Source organism: Strigops habroptila, chromosome Z, assembly GCF_004027225.2.
Source record: "Strigops habroptila isolate Jane chromosome Z, bStrHab1.2.pri, whole genome shotgun sequence".
Lineage (NCBI taxonomy): Eukaryota > Metazoa > Chordata > Aves > Psittaciformes > Psittacidae > Strigops > Strigops habroptila.
Window position 1 is genome coordinate 59,152,787 of NC_044302.2, and position 13,395 is coordinate 59,166,181.

A 13,395-nucleotide genomic window follows, 5' to 3' on the forward strand; every position below is an offset into this window, starting at 1 on the left:
AAGCGGAAAAAAAGACAAGCACTGAATGGCATCTCTGGATTTCCAGTTTCAAATTATGTCTTCAGGGAACACTGTATAGAAATAATTTGTCCCTTTGACCAAAGAAATTTATTGCATGGCAATCTCCCATATTTTTGGGAGGAATTCACATTTACTAAATGATATACCACACATTAAAGGTATGCTTTTCAAACCTGGAATATTAATTAGGCTCTCATTAGCCCAATTTGGCAAGGACGATTCCCTTTGCAACTCCTTTATGTCTACATATCTATATTTTAAGCTGGATTACCTTAGGTGTTTGCCACACCACCTCAAAGACACGAGCCACCAGCAACATACAGGAAAGGTAAATGGGACTGCACCATTAAAACACAAAAAACTTCATTTTTTTTAAAGGTTCAAGACACCATCATGGTAAAATAACAGATGCTTTAACTTTATAGTGCTCTTCATGAATATTTCTCAAAATACAGGTTTGGCAGTCTGGTTATTCCTACATATTCTGCCATGTTCATCTGCCACAAGAAACAACAACAACAAAGGCTGATATCTGATATACCGCAGCTCTTGACAACACCATTTCATAAATACTTTCTAGGCCTAGGGGGAAAAAAACCCCAACAACAACAACAAAACAAGAACAAACAAACCAAAGGAAAAAACTCAACCCCCCCAAACATTTTAGGTTCCATTTTCAGGTAGTCTGAGAAGTCTGAACACAGAACACATTAAAATTTCTCCTAAAGAAAGTCAGAATTATTCCCCATCCACTGGTCGCTTCTTTTGGGGCGTTATATTTCTATTTTGCAACCATGCTGCTCTATTCAACAGGGTGATAGCTAGTCCCCCACGCACCTCAACCAGACCCACACTACCTTGTTGGGTTGATTGACATCGTAATTTGTCAGAGATCCCAGAAGGTGCTGTAATCCAGGAAAATTGTCATCATTGATGGCATGAATAATAGCTTTCATTACAAAAGAATCTTCCTCATCCTTGTAATTAAATGAGAAAGAAGAAAAATTATTAGCTTAAAGGAAAAAAATCCCTATCTCAACAGCTGCCAAGACATATAAAAAAATTTTAAAAGTAAAATTTTCAAAGTCTTCAGCTGCAAGTTGTAATCCTTTGTGAAGCGTATGGCTAACATGTGCACAAGTTATATGAAAAGAAAACCCGCACCAAAACCCCTCTCACTTTTTCCAGTACAGTATGTTTCCCTTTTCTTCACACATGAACCCATTACTCATTGAGATTCCAAACAGGTTTCTTTTATTAGGTGTACTTTCTTTTTCCTCCTAGGACTCTCAGTAGATGCAGTACTTGCATCAAATGAAACTAATTCCATGCATATACGTGAACATGAAAAATACCAAGAAGTACACAAATACAAACTGGAATATCAAGTCTCGTACCATCTGTGACTATGACATAGGAAAGGTACTTTGGACCACGCCTTCCTTTATTCAGATGGATCAGTTAAAAAGCTAAAACATAAGTAATGAGCCTAGATACCTCTGCAGGTGTAATTTTATTTTTTTTCCCATGCAGTAAAATGTCAAAGAACTGAAATTCATCGGGTCCAGTATTTGGATCACTCTTACCTCCTCTCTCCTGAGGTTTCAGATTTTTTAGAACGCTAACATTAGGCTACAATCCTTTCTGCTACAACACTGGTGTGAAATGCTGATCTAGTGTTAAAAGTCATAATGATAGCTGAGGTGGGGGAGGCAGGGAAAGGAAAGCAAGATGGAGAGAACAAAGAGCATGGAAGCAGAAAGAGGAAGAAAAGTGGAAATGAGTGGAGAGTTGCACAGGAGGGGCACAGGGAAGATAATATGGATAAAAAGGGCTCTGCAAAACATTTGAAGTTTGATCCTATTAATGCATCGAAAGATGAGGTTACCTGGCCCTAAACATATTAGCATACATAAGCTGCTGATCACAAGGAATTTGTGAAGTGTGTATTAAAACCGGAAGAGTAAGCTAAAGAAGAATGTTTTTACAAGCATTTGTAATTACAAAGCATACAGCAATTGCTTCTGACTACTTAAATCTAATAGATGTATGTAATACTACAAACTGAATATTGGCTAACTTAAAAATTTCCCCCTTAAATAACAGCTTGTTGTGATACTGCTGTCTAGCATTCACTGAATCTAAGAGGGTCTCAATGATTTTGAATATTCTATTAAAAAATGCAGTATTATTTTACTCTACACAGTGCCATAAAAAAATTCAGATGCAACTTTTTCACATAATTGCTACTGTACAAAAAATCCTCCTGAATCAAAACAAAGTTAGATGAATTTCTGGCACTAGCTATCAGACTCACCATGCTAATTAATAAATTCAACTTCAAGGTTTGTGTCGTGCAGAAGATCAGCCTATGGATAACTGACCTCTGCAGCCTTATAATCTATTTCACCCTACATACGAGATTGAATAATCACACATATTTTCAACAACCCAATATTTCTGTTAAAATAATTTCAGAAAACGTTATGTTTCAGATGTAGTAAAGCATTCTAAGAGTACACACTTACCAGAGTATCATCACTTCTAGCGACACTCATGTTACTTCTGGACAAGAAAGATCTCGATAATCTTTGGCACAAGGATATTAAGCGCACCGATTGCTTTTTAAAAACAGTAAGAAAAAAAGTTATATTAAAAAAAAATTAAAACAGAATACTATCATATTAGCAAAACAAAGTGGAGTTTGAATTCAACACCCCATCTCCTTCTTATACTGCATTTGAACCTTCAATTTCTTTTGCCATTTATAATGCAAACGGTATACATATACACTAAGCAAAGCTACATATAATTTTAGGATCACTACTATTTCACCACGCTGTTCAAATGTAAAGAAAAACTGACTTGTATTACATCCTCTTGCTTACATTGAAAGCATTTAAATGTAACTATTTTAAAGCATGTACGCATAGAAAACCTAAACTGAGTGTGAATTAGCTGACAGTATTCCTTTAAATGCCGTATTACAAACCAGTTTAAGATATTTCTAGACCCACCTTTTCATTCTAAGGCAGCAGACTAGTACTTGAATTTTACGAACACCATAGATGTTCACCTATCACAGCCACTGAACTGCAGAAAAAAACCACTGTACTGCCGAGCTGAACATTTTGTGCCTTCAGACCATAGCTTAGGAAAATCATCCTATTTCCTGGCCTCTGTGACAATGAATAAAACTCCTTTTCTAATAACAGTGACCTCCGTTGTCTCACGTTTCATCTCTCCTCATGATAAAACAGATCTCTCATACAACATTAACGCCCTTGCTTCGTATCAGTGTGAATTCCCCAATGTGTATGCTGAAGGAAGAGGCACCTGTCTCAATGAACTGCTCTTTGCAAAGATCAATGCTTTCAACTAATACCTTGCCTCATTCCTGGAAACATAACTGATGCCAACCTTCTAGAGAGGTTGGCAATCTCAGACCAAAAATCCTCTGCAAGAAAGACTAGTTTTTCCCTCCTACTCTGTGGCGTGTTGACATAAGTACTGGAGTATTTCATTCTGTGAGGTCTACTTAAAGGATGTTTTATTTACTGGGATTGTTGTCACAAAAACATGTACCTACACTTAGAAACGCCTTAGAAATGTTAGAAAACATTACCAAGACAGATGACGGCATACAGCTAGATGCATAAAACAAAAAATCCATACACACACATTTGTATGCAGGCCACTCACAAAGAAGTCTTCTCCCATACTACCATACTCCAAATGACAGAGGAATGGGTTTCTTCTTCCTCCTTCTTCACTCCTAGAGGCACTGACGTTTCCCTGGAGCAGGTAATAACACTACTGCATTTGTATGTCACCAATATTTTGAAGACTTATTGAATGACTTACTTTCCATTTTCGTCGTGCTGCAAACTTTTTGAATTTCTCCATATTCACTGCAGATGCTTTTCTACTAAGTGCTTGCTGGGTGTCTTTAGGCTATGTGCAAATCGAAAATAAAGCCATAAATACCACAATTACATCCAGAACTGTCACAAAATAGCTTTCTGTATGTAAGACTTTGTCCTTCAGTGATGACTTCCACTTACATTATAATAATACTGTAATAATAAAGCAGTTGTAAGCACATCATTTTAACATCCACAGCCTAGTGGGGCATGCAGATGGGATTTCCTGAGAAAATGCCCTAAAGGAAATCCAGACCTAAGAATATGTCATGCAATAGCAAAATTTGTTTTTTCATTTTTAACAAAATAAGCCAACACTCAGCAGAATATTTAGCTTTATCCTTCACCTCTCTCTGTGACAGAGGCACTGGATGTCTGCCCTAGGATACGGAACTGGGCTGGAGCAGTTGTGGCATGGGTAAATATTTTCTAACTGGCTCTCTGGGAAGTGAATGGGGTCAAATACCCACTATGAACCCCTGAGACCTGGGAAATCAATGGCACTGAAGAGGTTTACTACTCACAATCAGAATGTGATACGGAATTTGAAAAAAATTAAGTGGCAGGTATTCCTACACACATTAAGAAGAATCACAGGTCCCATTTCCTCCCTCTCAATCTAGTAATACCACAACAGCTCAATCCAAACCGAACACTGTGGAACACTGAAAGAAGCGGACCACTGCCCTGCATTAACTGCTTTTTTCAGTCTAAAGAGGAAGGACAGAAGACATGACCCTTTTTTTTCTCCCAATATAAAGAAGGAGATTAAAAGATGAAAAACAGGAGAAGAAATCGGACAGGAATCAGAGAATGTATCTTTGTCAGTGCAATGCTGCCTGAAGATTAGCTTCTCTGCCCAAGCACGATTTCAATCTCAATAGCGGGCTATGTCCCTACTGATGACTTACATAGAGGGTATGTTAATGAAGTCCACATTCTGCACCTATTAGTTTTCATACAGACAGCTTTCCAAAACAGTAAGTTATATTAAACAATTATGCCAATTTTCCTTGTTAAGGAACTTGAAAAGTGGAAGTGAAGTATGAAATCAAGAATGATTAAAAACAGGACAACAGAATGAATTACAAGCTAACCTTGATCCAAGGATGCAGCAAACTATCTTGAATAGTCATTCTCTTCCTTTAATAGAATAAAAGGCAAAACTGTTTCAGATAGTAAAAAAATACATACAGCTATATGTTTGTTAAACTAACATCTAAAAATATAATGTAATTTGAAATACTAGAGACATAGGCTGCCACAGTACATACACAAGAGAAACAACTCACTTTGGATCCTTTACTAGAAGTCTTTGTATAAAATCTTTAGCTAGGGCACTGGTATTACTGAAGAACTCTTCTTCAAATTCATAATTCACAGCAGACACATTTGCTAATGTTTCCTGTTTGGTTTCTCCAAGAAATGGTGATGCACCACTTAGTCTGCAAGACAGACAGAACATTCCTTTCATTTCATGTTGTAACATTGCTGTTTCAACCCTCTGAGATCAATTAACAGCACAAAAGTGAACATTTTTATTTTCTGCTCTAAGACTGCAAAAAGACTTTCAGCAAGATGTGCTATAGCAGGGCAAAAAGCTTTGCTGTAATTTCAGGGAATATTGACCAAGCTAAAGCCACTGTGGAAGATCATCTACAGATCTGAAGACAGCGTCCCATGCTATCTCAATGCTGATTAATGGCCTTCCTTTCCATAAATATACTATTGCTTTTATGATCATTTGACTTGAATCATGATGTGCAATCAAAATGGTTTGACTTGTACAAACACCACTGAAAACCCAGATGACAGAATCAGAATTTAAAAAAAAAAAAAAAAAAAAAGGGGGAAAAAAAAAAAAAGGCATTTGCAAGAGCACCCGTAGATTTTGGTACTTACAGAATATAAGTTATTACACCAATGCTCCTGGAGTGAAAGATAAAAAAAAAAAAAAAGAGAGGGAGGGGGGAGAGAAACAGATGGAGGAATAGAGAGGAGAGAGAAAAAAAAATATTAGAACATAAGAATAATCATGAGAGATTTACTTCAAGTAAGATCCAATAACTTACCACATATCTGCTTCAAGACCAAGAGGCTCATAATTTACTATTTCAGGAGCTAAAGGAGAAAGCAGGAAGATCAGTACCTAGTCAGAGAACAGATCTATGTCACTCTGAGCCTATATATGTCAGAGATAATAAGCTAAGATGTTGATAGATAAAAACACCTTAATGTAAGTCTAAGTTGGAACTGAATTATACAAATTGCTTATTTACATTTCAAAATGTCATGAATTACACACAAAGTGCATAATCTGTAACTCAGCCAAACCAAGTTGTGCCACAAATTCTGTTTCATAGACTGAGAAAGAATAGTTTGAAGAAACAACAGTTTTCTCACCAACAAACTCTGGCGTTCCGAAGATATTTTTGAATTCATTTCCAAAGTCTATTTTATGTGCTAAACCAAAATCAATAATCTTGATTCGAGGCTTTGGTACATTCCTGTCCAACAACATTATGTTTTCAGGCTTTGAGAAGGAGAAAGGGGATAGAAAGAGAAATTATACATAGGTATGAAATGTCTGACACATGGCAGAATTATTAAGCACTGAACACTTTTCTTTCAGTCTGAAATTGTGTCTTCAGCAGAAAAATACCATCTTTTCCTATTATGATGTAACATATGCTAAAAATTAACTACAGTAAATTAGGATTTCATGTTGATGACAGAGTGGTATGATTTCCACAGGGTCAAGCTTTTACTCTTGTAGATGTAACAGTTTTCTTGCGGACTGACCCTAAATGAAACACGCTGTCTTCAGTGAAGACGACAACCTCTGTGCTACAGCCATTTGACCAGTGCTGGGAACTTGCAAGAAACAAAGTCATATAAGCTAGCATTTAGGCTTGGTTAACATTACTCCCTGAATGAAGTTTCTTTCACACCACAAGCAGTCAGGGAGGTGTATCTTCTTGCCTTTGGATCTCCAAGATAAACTTTTGGAGTGGTCCAGCTCCCAGATTTTAAGGTTCAACATACTGACAAAAAAAGAAACAGAACAGATCCTCATCTCTTTTCTAGCTTATTTTAAAATATAGACTTTGGATTATTTTACAACGAAGATTTGCAAAACCAGAAATGAAGTTAGAAGGTAAAATGTCAATATTACCAAAGGAGCCTGCTTTTACACTCCATCACTTCAACTACCAAACAGAACCAGCTACTTAGTCTCCATATCCTGTCATGTCCATAAGCTGGTGTGTTTTAAAGAGCTCCTGGAGCTACATTCATCTTTGTTAAGGACTTCTGGAGTCATTAAGGACATCTCTTCATCATCACCCTTCTTTCACCTCTCTTCCCCAGTTAGAGGGGCTGATATGGGCAAATGTAATATTCTTCCTTCCCTTCCTACATTTCTATTGCATACTTCTATTGCTCTGCATGCCTTAAGTCTTGTTGCGTACTGTAATTCTTATATTCTTGGTATCTGATGTAAGGATGCTTTGTTTCATTGCAAGCACATTGGCCAAAATTTACATTTCATATTGTAAGAAATATGTCTTATTAGATTCACAGTTTTTTTCTCTTGTTGAGTGTCATACAAAGACCAAGTATATTACTGTAGGTAATGAGGATGAGACTGGGAAAGGTATGCTTATTCTAAAAATCATTCCCTTCCCTACCTCATCCTCAGAATGCAGCACCCCTTTCAATGCACTGCAATGTAATAATTATGCCTCCTTTTCCTATTACGGACATAGCTGCCAACTTCAGCAGACTTCAGGGAATGTTCAGCTGTCTACCTCTGAAAAAAATCTTACTGAGGAAAACATTCTGAAGTCAAAACATTAAGAAAGCAATAACTGAATTTAGATACAAAAGCTCTCTTTTCATTACCAAAAGTATGTAATTTAACAGGTTTTCGAAAAACAAACAAAAAAGCCCCAAAATCAAAAAAAGAAGACAAAATGATCTGTTCTGTCTGTTCCATAAGAATATTTGTATTTAACTCTGTACTGTTTCAATTTAGTACCTATAAATAATAGTCATATGAACATAAAATGGATACAACAGAAAAAAAAAAAAAGTTAAAAAATGCATCCTGTTCAGATTATTTCATCCAGAAATCACATAAAACCATAATCACCATTTTTATTTCAAGACTGCTTCCTCAGAATGGTTTAATTTCATCGGAAGTTGCCATTTTCCATGAAGAATCTTACATTAAAACCAGATGGGAACTATTTATGGTTCAGTAATTTCTTTTCAATGGCTGACCTCTCCCCCGTCTACATAAGCTAGCAAAACAAAACTGCAGCCAAGGTCTGCACAACGGCGGATTTGTGGCTGGTGTTACAAAGGACTTTAACGGAAACTGCTTACAGTTGTCGAAGTTTTTATTTGCTCAACACACCTTAAGATCAAAGTGGGCAATTTGCAGAGAGTGGAGATACTGAACACCATTAAGTATCTGTTTGAGAAATTCTGTGGCTTCCTCCTCCGTGAGAGATTCTTTCTCAGCTAAGAAGTCGAAGAGCTCTCCACCTGCAACACTTGAAGAGCAGAAGCAAGGTTACCGATGAGCTTGCTTTAACCAATGGGTTCCTTTTAGCATAGCTGGTCTCAAACCAGCCTTGAAAAGGATACAATGCTTCAAGGTTTGTCAATGCCAAAAAGAACATCAAAATAACTTAATTCAATACTCCAGACAGTTAGTAACTACTCCTCCCCCTGAAAGGAATACAATGAAAAGAATCTTTTCACACAAAAGAAGGTTTAAAAAACCCAAACACACATAGTTGGATGTATCTGAATTTAAATTCAGTAAAACCCACCTACACTATGTATGCACATTTAAAAGAATATAATTAAATATGAAGCAAGTATACTGAAAACATACTAATGTAATGGGACATCTAGAAAATAAACCATGAATTGACTCCTATCAATAAAACATCAGATTTCCACCCCCACTTCACTCCCTCATTGAAAAATACAAATTTAAAGCTTACTGTGAAATAGATACTGGTAGCGGCCCTACTATTCAGTTTCTGAAGTCCTCAAAGCATTCGACTCTTTGAAAATGTATTCTTTGAAATAGTGTATTACATTCAGCATGTACATTGTATTTGTACTCTAACATTACCACACCTTTGCTACAGGGAAAAGCCACTACTGCCCCCAAGACTATTTCCAGCAAGTGTTTTAGCTGCGCAGGCAGAAAGAGGGGTAAGGAGTGAGGAAGGTACTTAAGCACATCTAGATTTTTGTGTTTGAGGAAGCAGAATAAACTGAAGATGGCCCTTTTCTCAGCACAGTCAGCAGTTTGGCAGGAGTGACGATAACTGTCAACAGAAAAAACAGATACTGAAGTGAACAGGAAACATGAACTACAACTATTCTTAAACAAGCGATCTCCTTTCAGTTTAAGGACATATACCAAGATGACTGTCTACTGTGGCAAACTGCTTTTCCTGTTAATGAAAGTAGCATTATTACTCAGAAATGTCTTAGAGACCATAAAGATGGCCATATTACCCCCTATATTTTGCACTGTATTGGCATCAGAAAGTACACCCTAATTTATGTTGCCTTTCTGTAAGGGAAAAAAAAATAAAATCTGTTTACGATTTAAACTTCTGATGATGAAAAATAATGGGATTAACATATAACAATAGCTAAACAGTCTGTACAAATTTCTGGAAATACATTCAACTTCTTTATCATGTCTACTTTTCAAGAGACTTAATCTGCATTATTGTAATGCAAATTGCATGAAAAGTGTATTTTAATGAGTTCTTGGAGCTTTCACTGAGCTGCCTAGATGATAATGAGAGTATTGTTTTTGGTATTATTTGTGTTGTAGTATTTTCTGCATGAAAGCAATTACGGAAACAAAATGCCATTAAATGTAAGAATTATAAACTGGAAGGAAGAGAGGTAATTTTAGTTTTATTTTTGTTGTTGTTGTTGTTGTGGAGACATTAAAATGGAATTTTTAAATATTAAATACAGTTTGTTATTTTACAGAGGCTGGTCAGAAACATCTTACAAATGGATACACTTACATATTCTCTCATTCTTTGCTTCCGACTGAAAGAACAGGAAAAAGTTTTCAGCAAAGGTCTATATCTGCAGCAATTTGTGATAATGAACAGAAACCTGGACGGTGATACAGTGCTGGCATTTCTCTTCATTTCCAATTACTGGGCTAAGGGACTTACACATCCATGGAACTTGTTTCCATGTGTTTCCAAGCGGCTGTCTGCTGCATTTGCCAAGAGGCTGTAGCTGGAGCACAGCCATGCCATGCGGAGCAGAGCAGGCAGACTCACTGTGCCTGCTACCCCAGGCATGGGTAGCCGTAGCAGAAGTCACAGCAAACCCCAGCACCTTTGTGCACTTAGCATGGTTTGGCACTGGGCTAACCGTCACACAGTTTGGTGAGTTGGCAGAGCTGGACCCTTGGCTGAGGAAGAGCTCAAAGGCTGCACCAAACACATGGTTACATGGTCTGCTTCTTACGTGAAACAGTGAAAGTGCATGATGATGCTTAAAGCATCAGAAATGCAAGAGAAGTACTCAAAGCACGCATTTTCAGCAATACCAACTTGCAACACTGTGCTGCCCGCTCTGCAGTCTAAACCAGACTGTGACTGTGTCACACAGGTATTGGTACATTTTATGGCTGTTACAGTTTAGTCTTATATCCGTTGGCATCTTAAAAGATAGACAGTCTCTGTGAAACTTACTAGTCATCTATAAACAAGTAGCAATGATTACACACCTTCCTTTTAAATCCAAAAGAATGACTTAATTCCCGACATTTACTTATTTTCAAGATATCTAACAAAGAAACATAACTCTGTGTAAAATGGAAAGAGCCTCCTTCAGGTTCTTATCTGCAATCATTCCTTTTTGTGCAATTTTGTATCCTTGAAGTTCACACTGCATGAAATTACAGATTTTATGTACATGCACTTTTATGCGTCACAAAGATGTCACATTTGTGAGTAGTTAATTGCATGAGACCATATATGGCTTTTCTCTAGCACTGCTGAGTGCTATCCCATCTTTGCCACAGGTTAGTTTTAGTGACATTTATTTTACGACAGGCCTTATAATAGAGTAAAAATTAAATGCTACTGTATTTCACAGGTCATATACCTGGTGCTTGCCAATCTTGAAACTGAGGTCCAGAGAAGCCAACTGGTTAAAAAAAAAAAATCTCAATTTTCTTTTTTTCCCCTTAAAATTTGAAGTTAGTTGGCAAAAATGGTAGATTTTTCCAAAGTGCTGTGTGCTTCTTCAGATGCTTAAGTACTGTGACCCTAAGTGACTTGGTAGCCCTATACTTAAGGAGTATGTGAGTGAGGAAGGACTGGATGTAACACACTCACAGCTTTGTTCCAGAAGCAGCTGTACCTCTGGTCTACAGGATTTTAGTGTTTCCCTTCACATTACGCATCTCACCCTTAATGCCTAGGGTGAGATCCTATGTGGATTCACCTCAAAGAGTGGGCCATCGAAACTTCTACTGTTGGCAAGTTCTCAGCTGAAGAGGGCAAGCTCAGTATACCCCATGTTCTCCCTTTGGTTGCTGCCATCACTGGCAAGCACAGTGCCCAGCCAGCTTCTCCCGCTGCTTACTTTTACTGTCAGGGACATACAACATGAGAGGAGTGGGGTTTTATAGCTATGATGAGTAACATGTTAAAATAGCACACACGAAACAACCTGGAAGCTCAGAAAAGCCCGGTTTCCCAGAAAGGTCCCTCAGCTTGAGGAAGCTTACAGAGGCCTTCTCCTTATGTCAAGGGCTGACACACACAGTCACACAGGACCTCAGTAAAACAGGTTTTACTGCTCTTGTTCAACAAGCTCTTCATGCTTGTCAGAAGAGTGCTTATTCCCTACCTTCCTGCTGACTCTGGCAGGTCTGATGCTAAGCTGTACCACCAGAGGTATACAGAAAACCACAGCACCACTGCAAGGCAATTACTTGAAGAAAATCGTAGAGGGTTAATACAGCTTTCTTTACAAGTTTCACTTCCACAATTAATTCACTGCATTATAGTGCCCGAGGTCTATAATCGGAGCCTGCTTTCACACATTTCATTACCAGATTATATATCTAGAATCACTAGATGATCTTGACTGGACTTCCAGATGTCACAGGTCAAGAAATTGATTAGAATAAGCCAACAGAGACACCAGCTACGTAAGCTACTGCAGTCTTCATGAACCTCCTAAAATCCTGTTGGGTTTTCAAGTCTAGCCCTGCACCTCAGCCAGGATAACAGAGTCCCACAGTAAATAAACACTGCACATTTTACTATCCCACAGTCACCTTCAGAGGTGGAGCCAGAAACCAAGCAGAAACGCCATTCCACCACTGTACATGAGCACATCCCATCTCATACACAGAGGCAGTCTTAATCTAAAGGAGAACGGGCAGACAACTCCATACATCAGCCCCTACAACTGATCTTTTTCAATGTCACCTCCTCCCAAGTAGTACTCTGGTTCCACTTCTGTTACAATGCCCCAGCCTTGTTTCTAAGTTAGCTATGGTGTGGCTGGTGCATGAATGCCTTGTTGAGATCTGTCTGAAACCAGGTCATCTCAGAGGTTTCTAGAGCCATGCAAACTACTCCTATCCTGCCTTCAGGGCTCTGCGAAGGCCCATGCAGCCAGCATCTAGCAGGCAGCCGCCAAACAGTGGCCAGGTAAAGACTGCTTCCTCGAGGGAGTAGAGGCAAGAGATTCACTAAGCACTAGTGTTTCTTCCTGTAGAGCACTTTGAAGCATCTGTACTTAGTATCCTCTGGAAGTACAGACCATCTCTTCAGTTTCTCTGATTGCTGGTAGGAATTAGCAGACAGCTTTCTGAGCAGTTCATCTGTGCTGTAACACAACTCTGATCACCAAAGTGCTTGTAAGTAACTGATGGGCAACAACCGATACTCCTTCAGATTAACAGAAGAGTTTGATTACAGTCAAGTCACAACTAATTCCTCTACAGCTGCAAAGCCTCCATGTTCTCCTTCACACACTGTTTTCCTTCAAAGCACTAATTCTTTAATGTTCCTGCATAAAAGTTTTCTGCTTACATTTAAACCAAGTCACAATTTTGCAGTCATCATAGGTTGTTCAATTATTTTGCTCAATAAAATAAGAATTTGTGACTGATGAAGATTACATTTTAATCCTAAAGGACACGTTATATTATTGACCATGTTATGATATAGAAAACCATAAGGGCTGAGTAAATGTATTTTCACTGTTATAACATGCCTGCATTTTATATTGTTTTTGAGTAGCAGAGCACGTTTTTAGAAATATTTTTTTTCACTAAGCATTTTCACTAAGAGCAAAGCTGGTATGGTATGTATTGCTTTCCTGGTATTTCTAGGCAGAGGTGCTAGCTTTCCTGAACTGATGC

General features: G+C 37.9%; 1 protein-coding gene across 5 annotated transcripts in view; it reads right to left on the minus strand.

The window, feature by feature from the left end:
* DAPK1 (death associated protein kinase 1) overlaps positions 1-13,395 on the minus strand; it is a 92,372-nt gene that overhangs the window by 28,807 nt on the left and 50,170 nt on the right. For 4 of the 5 annotated variants that reach the window (XM_030471220.1, XM_030471223.1, XM_030471222.1 and 1 more), the window contains 10 exons: positions 8,365-8,503; positions 6,348-6,477; positions 6,017-6,065; positions 5,847-5,873; positions 5,237-5,389; positions 5,042-5,087; positions 3,886-3,975; positions 3,724-3,816; positions 2,550-2,642; positions 879-998 (listed from right to left, as the gene is read on the minus strand). In XM_030471220.1, the coding sequence (XP_030327080.1) occupies positions 879-998; positions 2,550-2,642; positions 3,724-3,816; positions 3,886-3,975; positions 5,042-5,087; positions 5,237-5,389; positions 5,847-5,873; positions 6,017-6,065; positions 6,348-6,477; positions 8,365-8,503 (940 nt within the window). The remainder of the gene's footprint in view (positions 1-878; positions 999-2,549; positions 2,643-3,723; positions 3,817-3,885; positions 3,976-5,041; positions 5,088-5,236; positions 5,390-5,846; positions 5,874-6,016; positions 6,066-6,347; positions 6,478-8,364; positions 8,504-13,395) is intronic. The other variant, XM_030471224.1, reaches the window with a different exon arrangement.